Raw genomic sequence first — 20,407 nt, 5'->3', positions numbered from 1 at the left:
AAAACTATTTATTTACACTAATTACTATTAAACTTAAAAACACTATTAAATTATTACTACTTCGGTAATTATTCTATTTATTTACAGTACTGTTACTATTCACTGTCCTATTTATTTCACTTCTATCACTTTTAATTTATCTCTTGATTTACTTCTGCGACGGTCAATTTATTTATTTTATAAGCCGCTCACACACACGTATGTCCGATCGCACACAATCACTCTCGCGGTCGCTACAATACTGTTTCTCAAATTGTTTATGATGTAACGGTATCTTATTTCTTTTATACCCGCTTCCCAGCATGTCAGTCTTTTTTCCACAGTAATTTTTAAAAGAGTATGTATTACAGACCGTATGACTATTTTCACAATAAATTCCGGATTATGAACTTCACATTCTGAGAAATTCAATAAGAAATAATTTTGTGAAAAATATTCTGATTCTACTGCTGATAGAAACATTTTTGTGTTGTGAATATGTAAGAAATTTTCCTCATTGTCTTGTAAATCTTTTTTGAATATTAAATACACATAGAGAACTATATTTGTGACTTTGTCCTTAGGAAATTTAACAGTCCTCTGCTTAAATTTCTTAGAGTATGTTTATCTTCAGCTACAAGATCGTCTGTATATATTATGTCTGACTTACATGTGTTACATCAAACTTTTTTTAATACAATAAGTATGTAATTACTAGCATTTCTGGCATTAGAGTTTCAATGTTAAGTTAATTTTTTCCGATTTACTAATTGACGGAATGTCGTCAACCTCACAAAATGATGCAATTGGCAAAGTTCCATAACAATTATATTTTAAAGTCATTAGATACTTTTTTGTGATTCGCTAGATATCACTCTTTTTGGTACACGCTTAAACATTTTGGACGAACACGCATAATCAGCATTATTATTATTCCTTGATATCTGCCTCGTGTGATAAAAGTCCCGGCTGGCAGTGAGTCACTCTTAAGTCCATACCGCTGCTCGGGATTGTTTACACTTGTGTCGATGAAATTAAGTTCGTGGCCAACAACCAGTTATAATTGTGGATTCAGGCAACGTATTATTAACAATGAGTTTTATTAAACTGTCCGCACTTCGGTTCGGCAACCGTTGGGAGGGAAGGAAGTGTATAAGAGTCATCTATTATTGTAATTAACCGCGCGACAATTTAAAAAATACGACAAACAATAAACAAGGAACTGATACAAAAGAATTTTTATTACACAAATTATTAATCAAAGCAATGAAAATTAAAACTAAATTTTATTACTTGTTACCAAAATTTTAACACTAAATACTGTCTTTGTACATAATAGTATTTTGCACTAAAATTCAATCTTTTCTGAATCACCTCGATGACCATGGTGTGGTATCCTTTTGGATCGAGATCCAATGAAACCGCTCGATTTCCATTATTTCCCTCAAAACAGGAATCGGACAAAATTTATAAAGACTAAATTTATTTTTCGTTAACAATGGCAAATGTGCAAAAACTTTAAAATGTTATTTTCAAGCAACATTTTCCTGTCCTTTATATAAACTAATAGATTATTCAGTTCTTTGAGAAATGCTTTAGACTCTATTAATTAAGGTGGTAGTTCGAGTTTTGCAAATAACAAGTAATTTTTTATACCATCAATGTCGTGTTCTAATTGTTGAATAATTTCTGATATAATTAATGCACGATTTATTATTTTGATCCGTGTTTAGGTTTTATTAATCCAGGGCTGTCATCACCTAAATTTCCGACGCCGGATAAACACAGCAAAAATCCCGGATATTTGGGCGAAATATGGTTTTATTCCCGGGCACCTCTGACACCTAACAAAACTAAAAACATATAGTTTGTTATTAAAATTGAATTAAGTAAGTATGTAACTGCAACAGATAATAAACATTTTTAATATAATTACACATTCTTTCTGAGGTAATATGGTAACAAAAATAATTAGAAACGTCTTTTTGGCGTTAATCAAATTATTATATGATACTACTAATAACCAACTAACTATAATACTTTATAATTATAAAATAAACCACGCCAATGATGTTTTCATTATATTTTATTTAGTTAGGTAGCCAAATCTATAATACTTGTTGATTGTAAATTAAAAGTACTTAAGTAACTGCTAAAACTTTTAATTTTAACGAGATCATTTTTTTTTACTTATTTTGCTATTTTTTAGTCTTTCCAATTTTCGCTAAAATATCATTTTTTTCCAACAAGAATTTGTAAAAATCGGAACAACTCAGGTCTTTAAAATTATACTTGATTTTGATAAGAGAAGAAACCGGGTGTATGTTTAGCGAGTTTCTTTCTTTCGTCAATTGTCAATGAATTCATCGCTTATCCATAAAAAAAATGGATTTCCCCTGACAACAAAAGTATTATTTATTTAAAAACCCCTGCTGGACGGCCCCCGGACGCCCTTCAAACTAGGACAAATCCGGGGAATCCCGGAAGGATGGCAGCCCTATCAATAACAATTATTAACGTAATGACAATGAATATTGTTTTGAAAATATTTCCGTTATTCTGTAATTTTTTATCTTACTTAAGTTTATAATGTTTTCCCGCTCCCCTTGTCAGCAAAAATAATAAAACTTCGAACCCTCTCCCTCCCTTAGTCGGTTTACGTAATACCTGAACGGCTTTTAATTGAATCTACACATTTTGAGATTATTCATGCGTTCTTTTATTCGTTCGTCTATCCGTCCTTCTGTGTGTCACAGGCATTTTTATCAGAAATTGGTTGACACTTTTCAGCTAACGATTTGTAACTTGAATATGTTTACTTACACGAACATTTTAGGAGCAACTGTCTTAAAGATGAATTTTTATAACTAAATAAGTTGCTAGATTCCAGTTCCTTAAATCACCGAACAATTGTTAATGTTTTTGTCTGTTTTTTTGCAGAATCATGTCGGAAACTGCGGTTTCGAACCGATTTACTGCGAAAACAAGTGCGGTCTAAAAGTTCAAAGAAGACATCTGAGCCAGCACAAGGCGGGAGAGTGTTTAAAACGACTCCTGCCTTGTAGGTATTGTTCTAAAGAATTCGTCGCTGACACCCTGGCTGTACACCATAATAAATGTGGCAGAGTTCCTGTGGTATGCCCTAATAGATGCGAAGCAACTGTTCTTGCCAGAGAAGAAGTTGAAACCCACCTAAAGGACCATTGTACTAGTTCTGTTCTAAATTGTAACTTCAAAGATGCAGGATGCCGATTCAAGGTGAGAAAAATTAAAACGAAGCGAAACTAATTACATTTTTTTAAGAACTCAATTCACTTTGGTGATTTGTATTTATCGTATTTGTTTTTCTATTTTCAGGGACCACGATATTCAATGGAAAAGCATTTGGAGGAAAATTGTCAACAACATTTGTCCCTTATGTGTAATGTGGTAACCAAACAACAACACCAAATCGCTTCTTTAAAGACAGCTTTATCAAGACTTTCTCTCAACTATTCCGGCACCCTCATTTGGAAAATTAGCGATTTTACTTCCAAAATGGCTGAGGCTAAAACAAAAGAAGGCATGGAACTTGTTTCTCCACCATTTTATACTAGTCAGTATGGATACAAACTTCAGGTAGGTAATAAATTGGGAACTATTTTCAACCATTTCCTTTATTTTGCATTTTTTTTACTTTTCTTTTTTCTTTTAGGCTTCATTATTTCCAAACGGAAACGGAACGGGTGAAGATACTCACATTTCTGTCTATATTAAAATTTTGCCAGGAGAATATGATGCTCTTCTACGATGGCCCTTTGCCCATTCGGTTTCTTTTACCCTCTTTGATCAATCAACTTGCCCCGAAAAAGCTTGCAATATCGTAGAAAGTTTTATTCCTGACCCTACCTGGAAGAATTTTCAAAGGCCCAGTAAAGAACCGGATTCCTTAGGCTTTGGATTTCCAAGATTTATTTCTCACGAAATGCTCAAGAAAAGGCATTTCATGAAGGATGACACAATGTTCATCCGAGTTAAAGTAGATCCTAGTAAAATAGTTGCTGTGTAAGATTCGCCTAATTTACTGACAATGTAAATAACGTAATAAGTATTTTGTAAGACTGTTTTTTTAGTTTGAGAATTTTTTTTTGAGTACTTAAAAAGAAATCTACTTTTTTGTTATCGTGTATATAATCAAAGAAGTGTTTTATTGTTTCAATTAAAATATTATGTCATTTTTCTTAAGAAAGTTAGGATTCTCAGGAAAATGTAGGAAATCTTAACGAATGAAATTTCAGTTGTACATTTTCGTTCATTTACATATGTGTGATAGCTGGAAAATACCAAAGGTCTGTTAGTATCCCCGAATTTTTTTGTATATATTGTACAGTTATTTTTAGAATTAGATCTCGTATAATAAGTGCATATTGTATTACATTTTGTGTTTTACGGTTTTTTGTACGTAGAAATAATAAAATCGTTTCCGTTACAATGATGTTTTATTGATAATGTGTCTATTTCAACCGTTATCTATTGAACTGCTTCTACAAATTTTTTCACAGACGTGGTCGTTACAAACTAACAATTTGTAATTTACCTTAATTCAAATTTTAATAACGTCTTAGGATATTATTATTTACTGTATTATACATAAATTCAGTAAGGTGGTCCTTCTCTATATTTTATTAGGCTATGAAAACGCCATATTCTTATTCAGTATGCAAAAACTATTCGTATTACGTAACTAGATAATTTTCTTGGGTAGGTATGAATGAAAAAGTACATGATGAAGAAATTTTTAATACAGGATTGGAGATCCTTGAAAGCCTTTTACAAATTCGATGCTTGGATTTATAGATAAATTGCATCTTCTACTTTCGTTGGATGATAATGTAAAACTTTAAAATACTGAAGGTACAAATAATAAGTGGCCTGTACCTCATAAATATACAGGTTTATTTGTTGTAATTTTTTTTTCAGAAAAGGCGTAGGTAAGATATAAAAGAAAAATTACTATATCAAGATTTTATTACAAGCTTCTTTNATAATAATACATATCACTAATAATAAATGTACAATGAAATATACTTATTCTTAAAAAGTAGTAAGACAAATTTTTGTAAGTAAAAAAGTCAGTTCCATGACAAGTCGAATCACAAAAAGAAAAGTACATTCAGCACACACTTATTAAAATGGCTATCATAGAACATTAGCTACCAAGCTTCGCCTCTAATACTAAACGGCTACAAAATTCGAACGTCTACGATTTCAGTTCGCATAACATTCTCAGATCCTTCTCAATATTTCCAATAACAAAGTATATTAAAATAAAGCAAGTTGCATTGCACCATTCAATTTACACTTCTCAAAAAGATAATAAAATCGAGGCCATTGCCAGTCAAAAATAAGTCATTATTTTTAAAACAAAATCAACTCGGGAGAATTTATTTTAAACAATGTTTTAATAAAATGTCTTCTGTGTATTATATTATAAGAATGTATCTGATTATCGAAGAATTAATAACTAATACATATATATACACATTAATTTCTTTTGAGCTTAAGCTGTCAATAATAATTAAAAATTTTCTATAGAATATTTTAAGCGACTGAATAAATATTATTATAATTTCCAGCAATACGTTGAAAATCCAAAAGAGAAAACTCATTAAAAAAAATAAAATACACAATCAAAGTCAAACATTACTAAAGTTGCAGTAAAACATATGCGTATACATATAAGTAAAATGTAAAACCTATACATTTCGAATTAACTAATAATAAAAGTACAAAAAAAGATGTTCAAAAAAGCTGATTTTTAAAACAAAATAAAATTATATTACAATGAATTACGTAAGCAACATGACAGAATTAGAATTTCAAATAAAATTAATTTACTGTTTAAAAAACAAATTTTCTTCTTATTTACCTTTCCTGGTCTTTTTATTGTACAATTAAAAATTCGCGCTTCATATTTTGAAAATGAAAATAATTACGTCACTTTTTCATAAATTCAGGTACCAAAAATGCCTGTTAAAAATTACAAATTACGTTTTTTGGAAAAAAAAATATATTCTCTCTAGAGAATTTTTATCACAATCACTGGCAATGGACGTACCTGATTTTTATTTCATTCACGTTTCATTTAACACCACTTTCGTTCACACACATAAATTACGAATTTTGATAGTAGGGGGTTGAGGCCGGAGGTGGTTGTCCATGCGGGGGTGGGTTCTGATACTGGTAGTCATAATTTGGAGGTGGAGGTGGTGCTGCAGGTGGGTATGGCCCTTGCGGAGGCGGCGGGGCGTATTGTTGAGGAGGGTACGGTGCAGGGTATGCATACATGGGTTGGGGAGGAGGATGTGGAGGAGGTGCTCCGTAATCATATGGAGGAGCTCCAGGAGGCGGAGCATATTGTGGATAGCCTTGTGGATATACTGCATAATTATACTGTGGAGGTTGTTGATGCGGGGGTTGCGGATACGCCATCATTTCATAAGGAGGGTGTTGTGGAGGTCCATAAGCAGCATAACCTTGAGGTGGAGGGGGAGGAGGGTGAGGGTGAGGATAAGGTTGTATGTTACCATAGGCGTAATAATTGCCATAACCCGCGTGATATTCAGGAGGAGGGGGTTGTTGCTGCTGTTGCTGCTGCTGCTGTTGATGTTCAGGTTTAGGTTGTTCCTCTACGTCTCCTGTGGTTGGATGTTCATGTTCTTGCTCAGGATCATTTTCAAATTCATCCTCCAGTTCTTCAGGAGCTTCTAGTTCTTCTGTTTCTGACATACCAAACGATTCCTCATTTGCTGACTCGCTTTCTGGAGGAGGTTCTTGATCAGGTTCCTCTTCAGAATAGGATGATGACTGGGTCATTTCTGAAATATCCTACAACAAATTATATTGTTAAAATAGCATTGTTTTGAATTGCACAATTTTTACATCACCTGTATTCTCTGTGTCGCTTCGTTAATCATTTGACTTGTTGACTGTTCAAGTTGTTCAATAGCAGACCCAATTGCAGCCTTTGTTGTTGTTGTTGTTGATGTAACATCCCCTCTATTTTCTGTTGCGGTAGACGATCTAGGTGCTATTTTAGCCTTTACTGGAGGAACTTTTGTAATCTGTACATCTCCTCTACTTTGAAATTTAATTACTTTGCTGTTTACTTCAGGCTTTTCTCCAAACGAAAAATTGTGTCTTTGAAGACGGGCATAGTCCTCACTACCTATTTTTGATTGCTGTTGTGACTGTCGATACTGTTGCTGCATTAATTGCTGCTGAGGCGACACAGGGGTGGGCGACGACAATTCGCTGTCTTTAGACATTCCTACACCCTTCACAATCTCTTGTCCAATTTGATAAGGTTTTGTTTTTGCCACGTTAATTTTGCGATTAACACTTTGAATACGAGAAACAAGATTAGGAACTGTCTGTCTTATACTTCGAACATTCAGTTTAGTGGGAGCGTTGACTCCATGGGATAAAGGAGGTCTAGGTGGACGTTTCTGTGGCAGGTTAGGCATCATAGGGTGGGTCTTTGAAGGGGGAAAATTCGACTTAACAGCACCTGCTTTGGCGGCTTCATTATCTTCAGCTTTACCTCTAACTTTTATTGCGGTTTTTATTGCAACTATTTTACCATTTTCTAATTGCATGTAGACTCCCTTAGGAGATTTCAATACAAGCACTTTTTGACCTGAAAATTATAATATAGGTGTTAAAATTATAATAATTGTTTTGGTCTGTTACTTCTATTACTCACCCGCTTTAAGCACTATATTTCCTTTGTCAGGCTGACTGGTTGGTATGACAACATCTAAAGGCAAAATCATTTCTTGAGCAGTCATTCCTTGTCTTTGCCAGTGTTCAGCAGGTATCCACCTCGACACCCTTTCGCCTCCTTGCTGCATTGGTCTTACAGAAGCAACAGGTCTGTGACTACGTGATCCTGGTTGGAAGGCAGGCTGTCTGGATGCTTGCTTTTCTCTTTCATATCCCTTTTTAGCAAGTCGTTTTTCCTGTTGAGAAAGTTGTTTTTCTTTTCGATCAACTAATAGAGATTCATGTTGAAACGGTTCTTTGTTTAAACGTCTACCATACTGCTCTAGAACTTTCTGTAGTACGATGTCTATATAGTTCTCTTTGACAGACGACCAATCCTTTTCTTCTACTTCCTCTTTATCATCAAAACATAGCGAGCTAACGTCCTTCATGGTAAGGTTTGCATCAGGATTGCATTCGTCAACAACGCGATCAGACATACCTTTAAAAGTGTAAAGAAATTAACAGAACGATACATTTATACACATTCAAATTATCGTAAATTACCTTGTTTATTGATTTGGCGATCATAAATTTTCTTTTCAAGGCAATGGTCCATAACCAATCTATAGACAAAACACGGTTTCCTTTGGCCGTATCGATAAACTCTGCATACAGCCTGAGTATCGTGACAAGGATTCCAAGAGGCATCTAACACAACAACACGATTTGCGCCTATCAAATTTATTCCCAAAGAGCCCGCTCGAGTAGAAACCAAAAACAAGTAAATCTTAGAATTTGAATTAAACTCGTTTATTAATTTTTCTCTTTCTAAAGCACTTGTTGAACCATCCAACCCTAAGAAAATAGATATAAAATGGGATAAACAACTAATTCTTACTATCAAATTAATCACTTACTATAATAATTGGCGTTTTTGGCCCAATTATGTGTTTCTCCTGGTACATTGTTGGATTGTAAAAATTGTTCTATTAAATCCAATGTAATTAACGATTGACTGAATAGTAACAATCGATCTCCTAAGGTAATACTTTCTCTGATAATGCAGAAAAGAATTTCCATTTTTGCTGAATTTTCAATGATTCCGGGAACATAGTCTTTCAGTAATTCAACAGCCTAAACACCAGTTAACAAAGTAATAAATCAATCTGATTAACTTTAATTAAAATGCACTTACCCAATCATAAGGAATCCCATCATCCTTAACATCTCTTAATTTAGAAATAGGAGGACTGTCATTATTTACTTTAATTTCATCTTCTTCTACAATTTCATCTTTAATTTCTTCTTTCTTAACATCTAAGGAACCAATTTGCTGAAATTTTTCCGTTTTGACTTCACCAATCTGTTGATAATTATTTTGCCCAAATTGTAAAGGGGGTTGGTATTTTTCCTCTAAAGTTTCTTCTTTCTTTATTTCCAATTTGACATCACTCAAAATATTAATCTTTTTAGATTCAGGTATACAAGAAGTACCACTAAATACATTTCCAATTTTAATATCACTAATTATATTAATTTTTGGCTTATGCTCAATACTGCTGTTACTGTTTTCAGATTTAATAGGGCTGTTAATTATTTTCGGTTTAATATCGTCCTCTTTCTTAATCCAACTGTTAGCACTATTACCACCAGTTTGAGCTGGAGTCTGAAAGTTCGTAAAATAGCTAGGCTTTTGCTCATAGTTGATATTTTGTTGACCCCAGTTGCTCTGTTCAAAGCGAACGAAATTCGAGTTAGACGACGAATGTTCTGCATCATAACTAAACCCTTGATTATTAGGTTTTGGAAATGAAGAAAATGAATTCTGATTATCACATGTTGAAAAGTCTTGATTTTGAAAATTTTCAATAGGTTGACTAATATTTCCGTAATTCGCCTTTTGATTGGGATTTTGGTTGATAAAATTGTTGTCTTCAGAAAAATTGTTAGAAAATGTGCGAACCTGTTGTATTTGATTTGGGAATGTGCTCTGCTGATTAGTAGTTTTATTCGACTGATTCATTAAATCATTCTTTATATTGTTAAAATTTGATTGTTGTTGATTCGTATAATTATTTTGTTGACTTTGGATACTTATCTGCTGATTTTGAAAATTTGGTTGTTGAGTCGGTAAATTCGTTTGCTGGTTTGTTATATTAGCTTGCTGGTTTGGAAAACCGCTTTGTTGAATTGATAAAGTACCCAACTGACTGTTTACGGTTCCTAAATTTGGTTGGCTTGGCAAATTCGCTTGTTGTTTTGTAAAATTACCCGGTTGATTTGAAAAATTGTTTGACTGAACCAATATGTTTCCCTGCTGAGCAGGAAAATTGGTTGTTTGATTTGGAACAGACCCTTGCTGATTCTGAAAGTTACTTTGCTGATTCGGAAAATTATTTTGCTGATTTAAAAACGTATTTTGCTGATTAGCAAAGTTACTTTGCGGACTTGGAAAAGTGCCCTGTTGATTAGAAAAGCTGGTTTGCTGATTGAGATAGTTGTTTTGGGGATTCGTGAAATTGTTTTGCTGATTAGCAAAGCTGCCTGGTTGGTTTTGTAATGTGTTTGGATCTGTGTAGGTATTTGTGCTTTGCTGCTGCGGTTGATTTTGAAAGGTTTCATTATTTTGAATAGACTGTTGCTGCTGTAAGTTTGAGAACTGACTGAAATTTTGACTTTGAATATTGGTAGTATTAGGCGATTGTTGATTAGGAAAGGCTTGGAAATTTTGATTTTGCACACCTGGCTGATAATCTTGATAATTTTGTGTGCTTTGTTGTAATGGGTAGGAATTAGTAAAATTTTGATTTTGTTGATCATTTTGAGGTGTCTTGAAAAAATTGGAATTGTCTGGAGAAAAAGAAGAACTATTATCGCCAAAGCTATGGAATTGTTGAGATTGGTCTAACTTATGGACAGGTTGATTATTATTAGTGGGAGAGCTGACAGCTTGATACTGGGTTTTATTAAAGTCTGGGGTTGTATTTACAAAAGTGCCAGGATTGTTAGCAACAAAATTACTGAAACTCATCTGATTACTACTACTTATTTGATTCTGTGATTGCTCCATGGGGATATTTTGCTGATTAATGGTTTGGCAAGCAAAATTTCCTGTACTGGGTTGCTGATTGAAATTAATATTTCGTTGTTGATTTTGACCAGACAATTGTTGATTTTCGCCTGGAATGTTTAACTGATTACCACCTTTTCCTTTCTTCTGACTATTTGGTTTACTATTATCGTTTTGAGAATAAGGTGTAATAGAGGCAGCTGGTTTAGTACCCGCTTTCTTACTTCTTGAGCTATTATTCCTTTTGGGAGTTCCTTTTTTAATTTTAGAATTTGTATTCGGAGTACCGTCGGCATTTGTTTGAACCTCTTCTAAGTCAATATCAACTGCTTCACCTCCTGCTCGTTTTTTCAAGAAATTATAAAGAACATCGGGATGATTCCAGATTTTGCAGCAGACAGCAAAAGCCTTCAGAGGATTGGGTACTGACTGTACCCTTACTACATCATTCATAAAAGTGTTGTACAATTTTCTTTGAAATGGTGTCATTCTGACCAACAAGACATACTCTTCTTTTTGAGGCAGAGCAGTTTGTAGAACAGCGTGTGATCTTCTTTGTACAAATCCGACCAGTAGAGAGTGAAGAACGTGAGCACGATAACGCATTAATTTTATGTCCGCTTCCGTAGAATCTATACATTGACCGTTTTGAATGGGTCGTTCAAACATATTACAGAATTCAGATTTGGTACCCAAATAGTTGGGTCTTACAAAGTCTACCATGCACCAGTATTCCATCAAACTGTTCTGCAATGGATAACCCGTTAGAACTATACGACGTTTTGTGCGCATTTGTTTTAAAGCTTGCGATATAGAAGCGTGTGAGTTTTTAATTCTATGTCCTTCATCACAGATTACTAGGTCCGGACCGGGGCGAACTAACGCCTCGTGAACATCTGACAGGCAAAAATAAATAATTAAAAATTAAATGTATCGAAAAGACCATTGTATTGTGAGCAAAAAGTTCGTGAAGGCCGAACATTTTTGAATTTAATAAAATGTATTAGTTTTTTAAAGTTGGCGTTCACTACGCTGTTTATAGTCATTTATTTCTGATTTCCTGGCATTACAAAAATACCCTTCTTGTACCATAACAGTTATTTACTTACCGTCAAAGAGCTTCCTGTTTTTATCTTCATCTTCCGCATCTTTGATTGGATTTGGTTTTCTTCGAGACCTGGATCGAGGATGTTTTCGCTGCGATAACAACCGGAATTGTTCATAGCCAATCAATAGTACACCACCCCCACTTCGCCACTCATGTATCACTTTTGCTCGAGCACTAAGTGTTTTGTGACTATCATTTAGTACATGTAAATTAAACGTTCGCGGTCTCACTTCACCATAGGCTTGCAAAGGGCTGTTTACTGCATTTTCTTCTGTAGGAAGCCACATATTATATTCTGCTAGCCAATTTTGCAAAGTATTAATTGGCATTATACAAAGAATAGTCTTTGCAGTAGTGTGTCTCAAAAACACGTCCGAAAATGATACCACTTGTAAAGTTTTACCGAGACCCATTGAATGAGCTAAGATACAACCAAAACCAGATGACGTTTCGAACCTATTAATGCTCTCAACAACGTTGTCATACATAAAACGAATACCGCCAATCTGATGAGGTTTTATGATACGAGCAATTTGAGGAGCAAGATAAATGTCCTGTTCGCCTTCTGGATGGCCTATATTAACTACCACACGCCCTTGTTCATCTGGTTGGTTAAATTCATCGTTTGTATGCATTCCTGAATTGGATGGGTCTTCCTCAACTTCTTCATGTTCTCCATCTGATTCAGACAAAACAATGCAATCGTCATCAGACGAAAGATCGATAGTGGGAACCCCTGGACGATCTGGATCGCGATCTTTAGAACGTACAGAAATTAATAAGCAGTCATTAATAAAAGTAGAAATAATGAAATAAACGACTTACGTTTTTGTTTTGGCGGAGGTTTTATATACCTACTGGAATCATACTCTGCTTCTTCAGGCGGCTGTTTGAAGAGTGGAGCAGGTTTTTTATTAACTGGGGCAATGCTGACGGAAGGCGTTAGTTGACCAGAGTTTGAAGGCCTTCGCATCGATACTAGGCTACGATTGGCAGGTTTCGGTATATTGGATGGTTTTGGGATTCGAACTAAATCAAAAGGACGTTTTGCTATTCTTGTCATGGGTTTAGTCTCACCATTTGGAAGTTTCACCAGCACAGTATTCCCTATTTTTGCACCTGATGTTCCTGAACACATTCATAAAAGTAATGTAATTTGTAAAATTATAGTTAATGTTTTCTATGATATATGGACCACAAGTAATATTCCTATAATTATAACTATGTCTTACCAGGTTTATTGCCTTGCAATAAAGATAAAACTTTATTTTGCATTCTTTCTTGAGCAACCTGTCTTTGAACTTCTCTTATAATTCTCTGTTGTTCCTGCACCCTTCTTAAACGTTCCATTTCCTGTCTTTGAGCAGCTAAAGTGGACTCATCTAGCTTGGCCTCATCCATTACTTCCCTAATGTTGCGTCTCATGTTCACACCCCCTTTTCTCTCTATTGTGACTTCTTCATCTCCACTCTTTTTGGCTGGCATTACGGAAACTTCTGTTTCTGTAGCAACTTCCGACTTTTTAGGTTTATCTTCTTTCTTAACGGTTTCAAAACTAATTTCACCCATTTCTTTAAGTTTTTGCTTTATGTCATATTCATAGTCTTCAGAGTCATTAGCAGGTTCTTCCTCTTTTATAGCAGGTTGAGATGTTGAAGGACCCTCAGTTTTACCTGTTTCCTCCACTAGTTTCTCAAAAAATTCAGGGTCTACTACATATAAGAAAACATTTACATATTTAAAACACATAAATAATAACTCTGAATATTAGTAAAAAATATATCTTACCTGCAGATTCTCCAACAGGTTCCCCTTCTGCATCTGTTTCTGTTTCCTCAACTTCTTCTTTGATCTCATTTGTCTTTACTTCTCCACTTACTGGGTTAATAATCTCATTCGTTTCACCTATCTCACCATCAGATTCAAATTCTGATTCAGTTTCAAAGTCTGTTATTTCCTCATCACTAAAATCATTAAACATATGATCTTCAAATTCAGGTCTTTCATCAAATGGATTAGACTTGTTTTCAAGATATTCACTATCATCAAATTTCGTTCTTTTAGCAATCATTTCATCTGAATAACTTATAGTTCTTTTACTATTTATTATATCAGTTTCAACAGGTCCTCTGATGTATGAAGGTTCTCTGGAGGGTTCCCTTTGTAGGACCTTCTTTTCTTCTTTTTCTTTATCTTTCCCTTTTTCAATTTTTTGGATCTCGACATCGTCAGGCTTTGGAAGAGGTGGCCTTTTAGGTTTTTCTAATCGTTGGATTGTAACGTCACCAAGCCGACTTAAAATCGGATCCATTATGAGTTCAAATACTTGGTATTTAATTCACTATTATTTTATCGGTAATTACATTACCGTTAATCATTTATACGAACTAAATTCAGATGTTTATAATTTGAATTTTGCGCCATTTTTTTAGAAATAATTGTAACCGGTAAAGTAAACAAAAGCAAAAGTCACATTTTGATGTTCACCAGCACCATGGTGCATCACAAAAATAATCACACTTTATTATACATTTCTAAAAAAGTGTTATTTATAAAACTACCCATCTCCAAACACTGTACAAAATGTAACAACCTATTCACGATAAACTACAATTTGCTAATTACTTGTGGATGTTTGGTGAATTTAAATAATAACCGATGTTTCAGTAACAATAATTAACTAGAACTTGTTTCAATTTATTTAACGATTATTAATAAAATTCACTGTCACTTCACATCAAAATGGCAATATCCATGTATCCAGCTTAGGACCTTTAGATTTTTAATTCCCATAATGAAGAATACTTCACGGTAGAGGCGCTGCACGCAAGACTTTTTCACTTTATTTTCTTTTGTTTCTAGTATTTGTACGAAGCATGTGTTGTTGTTATAGTAAATAATAATTGTTTTTATTAAGCACCCAATTAATTGATTATTGATACTAACAGTAGATTTTCTTAAAGTTTCAGCTGGTGCAGGTGTAAATAAAACTTAGTTTATAACCTCATTATGTAGGATAGGATAGGATTCCCGAAGCAGAGGCGTAACAGATATATGATAAAATTAAAAAGTGTATAAACAAATTCTACGCTACATAGATAATTTGTTTTCTTAAAATTGGTAAGCCAATTTATAAGAAATTGCAAATTTTTTACGTATATCAGCGACAAAAAATAATTTTCATTTGCATTGCCATGAAAGATAATTCAAAAAATCAATAAGTAGGCCTCCCTATGCCCACGATGCCATTTGCAAAAGGGGGTGGGGTTAATGTTTTAGCCTTCTGACGGTAGTGCAACATAACCTAAAATTTTAATTATAATTTTAACTAAAAAATAAATTCGTTTTTATAATTACGAAGTGTATTTATAATAACTATTTAAATGGAAGAAGAGATAATCGTTCATATTGAAGAAATCTTAAATGAAAGTGGATCTGAAACTACTGTTGAAACTGAAATTCCTTTTGAAAATGAAGTCAGCAATAAGGATTCACTTAGAGAAAATCATCAAGAAAAAGATCCCTCCATAGAAAAGCCAAAACTAATTAAATTGCCATTAAGCAGAGTAAAAAATATAATAAAAATGGATAGTGAAATTGGAATAATAAGTAACGATTCCGTTTTCGCAGTCACTAAGGCAACAGTAAGTGGTAGTATGTATTTGGCATTCAATAAAAATGTATTTATTTCTATTTGCAGGAACTGTTTTTACAACTTTTAATCAGAGAAGCTGTGAGATTTACTAATTCTACAAAAAGGAAGACCATATTAAAGAAAGATTTAGTAGCAGCCATAGATAGTATACCTCAATTATTCTTCCTGGATGGGGTTTTAGAGTGATTTTTATAGCTCTTGTGATATGAATTAAAAAGTGAGATCTCTTAAAAAAGATTTATTTGGTATTAACAGGACATATTTAGAAATTAAATAAGTATTTTATATTTTTTAGACTGCCCTCTTTTGTATTTAAAATTAGTGTTTTATTTCAGAGATAAAACAAATTAATTATTCAATACTATTTTTTAAACTTTACTTGGTGCATTATTTGTGAAGAATCCTTAAAAAAGTAGATTAATATAACTCTGAAAGGTTTCACTTTTTGAAAGCATTACTTCACGAGATTATTGTAATCTTTGTACTCTCTTGAAAATGGCCTCTCATGAAAAAATATTGTGAAGAAAACGAAGTCTTCAAAAATATTTCATTGATATACTTCTTAATTTTTTAATGTCAATTTATTTTATGCAGACTATAGCATATATTTAAAAAAGACAGAAGTTGTTCCAAGTTTTTTTATTATATAACATGGATTGTTATTTAAGTTTTACACTATTTCAAATTGTTATAGTAATAAAAGCTACTTATTAAACTTCTTATTTCTGCGTTTAGCGGTGCTAGAATTGTCGTGATTTCCGTAGAAACTGTTTAGGAGATTTTCGAGATCTGGAGGCAGTCTTTCGGATCTAGCGGTATTTTTGCGTGTCTGAGCAGTCTGTTTACCCAAAGCAATACGATATTGTACTTGATGAGAGTCAGGTTTGAGATGTTTTAAACTATCTTTTTGGCAGCCGGCCCATTCCGTAATATCGTAGATAGCGCCTTCCATGCATGCATAATAATGCCAAAGAAACCCGAAACAACGCGCTTCTGCCCAAATGTCACCTTCTCTAGCTGCGTGATGAATTTTACAATTGGCACAATTTCGAGCAGCATAACTTGGTCTATCCACTTTCACTCTTTTGTGTCGTACTCCGCAGGCACTGCATCTAATCGTGTTAGTTGCTGCTTCAACTTTTTGCTGAAGTTGCGCTAGAAGATCATTTAGTTCGCTCCATGCCTGTTCAACTTGTACCGATTCCGCAACACCTAAAATAAATTAAGAAAAATTTTAGTATCATTTGATAACTGAGAGCCATTGCTTTTAAATATTTTCTGTAGATTATTTTTCCTAAATCAATTTAAAAATAAATGAATAAGATATTTTAAAGATAGCTAAGTAATTATGTGGGCACTGCTATCATATTTTGGAGATGGATTGATTTACATGTATAATTTATTTTTGTAATTATTGTAATCATTAATGATTGCATATTGTAATCAATGCTAAAGTACTTAATGGAAAATATTGAATATAATTAAAACAAAACAAAACTTTCTGATTACAATTTAAAGAAACTATAAAAATAAAATGGTAATGGTATCAATGATGTATTGCATGGATTTTTTTTAAAACCTCTCAGCATTATTTGGTTCTAGCGATTTTTTTAATTAATTTCAGTTATTTCATAATAAAGTATTAATTACTAAAATAAAATATCATTTTTGTATATGTAACCATTTCAAATTTACATATAAAATTTTGAAAATAAATAGCATCACTTGTACAAATACTATCTGTAACTGCAAGAACAAATCACCTTATTTATTTTAGTTTGGTTGTTGAGTAGCAATGGTATTTGACTTCAATAAAATTAATTTTCTTACCCCTATCATAAACAGCTCTTCTTTCTGGTTCTCCGATCATGTCAAAAGCATGCACTAATATCTTAAAGGCCTCTTCAGCACCGGGTTGCTGGTTTTTGTCAGGATGCACTAGAAAAGCTTGTCGTTTGTAATACCGTTTGATATCGTCGTCTGTACATGTTGGAGTAACTCCTAAGATACTATATGGATCTTTTCCTTTACAAGCTAAAAGTCTTTTCATCGCCTCTTCTCCAGTAGACGGCATTGTTATATTATATTGCAGTCCTGGATGTTTGAACGAATGAGGTGGTTCTTCTTTCTCTTTTTTACGATTCACCTTCTCCCAGATCCATGTTAAGAAACGGAAACGTTTTAAAATCGCAATTATTGTATCGCAAAATAAGGAACACTTCAACTTTGACCATGACCATGCTTGACAAGATCTAAAAATTATTGCTTAAATTATAGTAATACATAAGCAATTAATTTTTTTACACTTCACGAGAGAGATGAACACTTAAGCTGCAAATATCCAAAATTAGATGTATTAGCCAAAAGCATATTGAAGTTAGCATTTTCCACCAGCCAGGTATGTACTTCTTCATCTTCTGACCAATATATCCTGAAAATTATTAATTTATAATAGTGAAGAAATACAGTACTAATTTTCTTAATTATTCTCACCAAAAGGAGCTGTTGTATTTTCTCTTTTTCTTGATCGTTGACTTCTTCTTCCAGGCGGTTTTTCTGTACTACCAAAACCATCAGAGTATTTTGGTTTTGAGGCAAATTTATTTTTTCTAAGAGAGCTTTTGTTGGAAATAAAACTTTCATTTTTTCCATTATTTGAGTCAGTATCTTCATTATCAACAGGTTTAGAAACTTTCTTGCTATTAATTTTAGTATTATTTTTTGGAGGAATATGGTCCTCAATGTCCTTTTTAGTACATTTTGAATCAGTGTTGTTTAGAGATTCAGACACCGGTTTAAAGTCGTCAGAAACAGATGTAACATTATCTAAAGAAGACCATTTCCTATTTAACTGTGCAGGTCTATTTTCCTTGTTTTGTTTTTCTTTAGTTTTGTTATTGCATGTATTCTTATCAATTTTACTCTCATTGTTATTACTACTACCATTATTATTATTACGATTAACATTGACATTTTTATGTATTTTCTCTTTAGGAATTCTTTTGCAGTTTTCTTTTTTATTTTTAAAATCTTTCAATTCAGCTTTTGGCTTATTTAGTGTGTGTGGTGCAGATTTAGTTAGAACTGCTGAATAACTTGGTCTCATTGGTTTTACTTCAGCAACCATTCTAGGTTTTCTGTTATCTCTTGAAAATGGAAAATAAGCATCTTCAAATTTTCCATTTGTCTCTTCAACATTTTCTTGAATATCTCTTGGACTTGGCTACATAAAAACAAGATAAAAAACAACAATCACAAGAAAAACAAGGAAAAAGATATTTCTATGAGTAGCATGCTTTTAAATATTTCATAAACAATTTATTGAGTCCAACAAATGCATCATTCAAATGCAATATCATGCCAATTCAATATCATAACTTTCATTATGAAATATTCAAAGGCATGATACTATGCAATAATTGACAAGCTTCTCTTTAATTCTACTATGCGTTCTATAAGTTTTATAAAAATTAATGTGATATATACTTGACAACTTACCTGCACATGTTCACTCAATATATTTCTAACATTGTTAGAAACATGCACATTCCCAAATGGTGAATAAGTGCCACTTGTATTAGGCATCCAATTTCCTACCAAGTTTTCAATAAACTGAGATGAATTTGAATTGGATTTTGAATCAGAATTATGTATATTTACATTTTGTTCTAAAGGAGGCACACTGTTTACATACTGAAAGTTTTGTGCTTTCAGCTCAGGATTATATAAAAGGTCTTGAACTCCATAATCACCATTGTTTATATTCTGACACTGGAAGGCATTCATGTGAATGTCTTGATGACCATCGTACAAATCAGACCTTAGCATATGAAGTTGTGTTTGCTGCATGTAGTTGAAAGGTAATTGTTGTTGATAGATTGGCGTTTGATTAACTGGAAATGTTGCCTCAGCTTCAGTTGGATGGATATTTCCAACAGAGTAATGATTCATATATGCATTTTTATGCATCTGGTTTTGCAGAGACCAGGAACAATTATTTGTGGCACAAGTAATGTCAGATGAGAATGCCAGAGGCACAAACTGCCCATTAATAGCATTATTACCTGAAGAAATTTTTTCTAATAAGTTGTCTACTGTATTATTTACAGACTTTCTGTTAGCCTCGTCCATTTTCAATATTATTTCAGGTCAAACAGTGATTACTAACTGCTCCGATCATTATAAAATAAATATAAGGATACTATATCACATTATTCACGTAGATAAATAGAAAGAAAATTTATCTAAATTCGTCTTTGAACACAACTGATGGGAGACCATAACATATTTTTAATAAACACACCAACGCTCTATAACAACGTTAATACATTAACAGGTTTTCTTTAAATTAAAGCTTTAGATAATTAATTAAAATTTAATCGTTTTACTTAGATATACGTCTACTTTATTTAATTTACACATTACAAATTATTAAAATGGTGTACTATTCTTAAAAAACACAATTGGTTAAATAGGAATTTATTTTTATCTAGTGTCGATTCCTGTTTCCATTATCCTTTGTTAGGTGACGCTTTAGTCATATTTTCTGTGTCATACTATAATGAAATTCAACAAAGGTGGCGCTACCTGGTCCAAATAGTTCAATTTTTAAAAATCTTTAATGTTTTATATGCATAATTCTGTTTAACTGAAGATATAGGTAATAAACAATTTATTATTCTATAATTTCAGATTCATTTCTACTAACTGCCGTAGTTTAAACTTCTTTGTTCTTTCTGCCCACTAAATAAACACAATCTTATTGCTGAACAGTTATGAATATTAATGTGTCTATTTCTTAAACTGATAAGCAATGTTCTACATTATAATAAATATGTGTATAGGCTTG

General features: G+C 33.0%; 3 protein-coding genes across 6 annotated transcripts in view; 1 reads left to right on the top strand and 2 right to left on the bottom strand.

Annotated features, from left to right (window-relative positions):
* The window catches only part of LOC108744569 (TNF receptor-associated factor 4), a 73,638-nt gene extending 69,188 nt beyond the window's left edge, over positions 1-4,450 (top strand). For all 3 annotated transcript variants that reach the window (XM_018480420.1, XM_018480421.1, XM_018480419.1), the window contains 3 exons: positions 2,920-3,237; positions 3,337-3,597; positions 3,674-4,450. In XM_018480420.1, the coding sequence (XP_018335922.1) occupies positions 2,920-3,237; positions 3,337-3,597; positions 3,674-4,027 (933 nt within the window). In that variant the 3' untranslated portion in view covers positions 4,028-4,450. The remainder of the gene's footprint in view (positions 1-2,919; positions 3,238-3,336; positions 3,598-3,673) is intronic.
* A 559-nt stretch (positions 4,451-5,009) lies between these two features.
* Positions 5,010-15,279, bottom strand: LOC108744551. Of its 2 annotated transcripts, none has more exons than XM_018480384.2 (10): positions 13,692-15,279; positions 13,136-13,615; positions 12,729-13,031; positions 11,905-12,660; positions 8,921-11,691; positions 8,643-8,859; positions 8,290-8,580; positions 7,724-8,224; positions 6,906-7,657; positions 5,010-6,846 (listed from the first exon to the last, which is right to left on the bottom strand). In XM_018480384.2, the coding sequence occupies exons 1-10, from the start codon at positions 14,212-14,214 to the stop codon at positions 6,133-6,135; spliced, it is 7,308 nt and encodes a 2,435-aa protein (XP_018335886.1). In that variant the 5' UTR covers positions 14,215-15,279; the 3' UTR covers positions 5,010-6,132. The 2 variants fall into 2 exon arrangements, with proteins under 2 accessions (XP_018335886.1, XP_018335887.1); XM_018480385.2 differs by having other exon boundaries at positions 13,136-13,612.
* Positions 15,280-16,185: 906 nt separating this feature from the next.
* Positions 16,186-19,981, bottom strand: LOC108744552 (dnaJ homolog dnj-5). Its single transcript, XM_018480386.2, has 5 exons — positions 19,057-19,981; positions 18,052-18,781; positions 17,863-17,989; positions 17,389-17,810; positions 16,186-16,770 (listed from the first exon to the last, which is right to left on the bottom strand). The coding sequence occupies exons 1-5, from the start codon at positions 19,687-19,689 to the stop codon at positions 16,262-16,264; spliced, it is 2,421 nt and encodes an 806-aa protein (XP_018335888.1). The 5' UTR covers positions 19,690-19,981; the 3' UTR covers positions 16,186-16,261.
* Between the last annotated feature and the right edge of the window lie 426 nt (positions 19,982-20,407).

This window comes from Agrilus planipennis, unplaced genomic scaffold (assembly GCF_000699045.2).
Source record: "Agrilus planipennis isolate EAB-ADULT unplaced genomic scaffold, Apla_2.0 scaffold28, whole genome shotgun sequence".
Classification (NCBI taxonomy): domain Eukaryota; kingdom Metazoa; phylum Arthropoda; class Insecta; order Coleoptera; family Buprestidae; genus Agrilus; species Agrilus planipennis.
Note: the sequence above shows the minus strand (reverse complement) of the source record. Positions and strands in the feature narration are given on the sequence as shown.

Excerpts from the sequence above, each read along its gene's own strand:
- LOC108744552 (XM_018480386.2), bottom strand. The coding sequence starts at position 19,689 with ATGGACGAGGCTAACAGAAAGTCTGTAAATAATACAGTAGACAACTTA. Across the intron at positions 18,782-19,056 it reads TATTGAGTGAACATGTGCAG|CCAAGTCCAAGAGATATTCA; the intron begins GTAAGTTGTCAA and ends GTTTTTATGTAG. Across the intron at positions 17,990-18,051 it reads AAATACAACAGCTCCTTTTG|GATATATTGGTCAGAAGATG; the intron begins GTGAGAATAATT and ends AATAATTTTCAG.
- LOC108744551 (XM_018480384.2), bottom strand. The coding sequence starts at position 14,214 with ATGGATCCGATTTTAAGTCGGCTTGGTGACGTTACAATCCAACGATTA. Across the intron at positions 8,225-8,289 it reads TCGCCAAATCAATAAACAAG|GTATGTCTGATCGCGTTGTT; the intron begins GTAATTTACGAT and ends ACACTTTTAAAG. Across the intron at positions 7,658-7,723 it reads AAATATAGTGCTTAAAGCGG|GTCAAAAAGTGCTTGTATTG; the intron begins GTGAGTAATAGA and ends TATAATTTTCAG.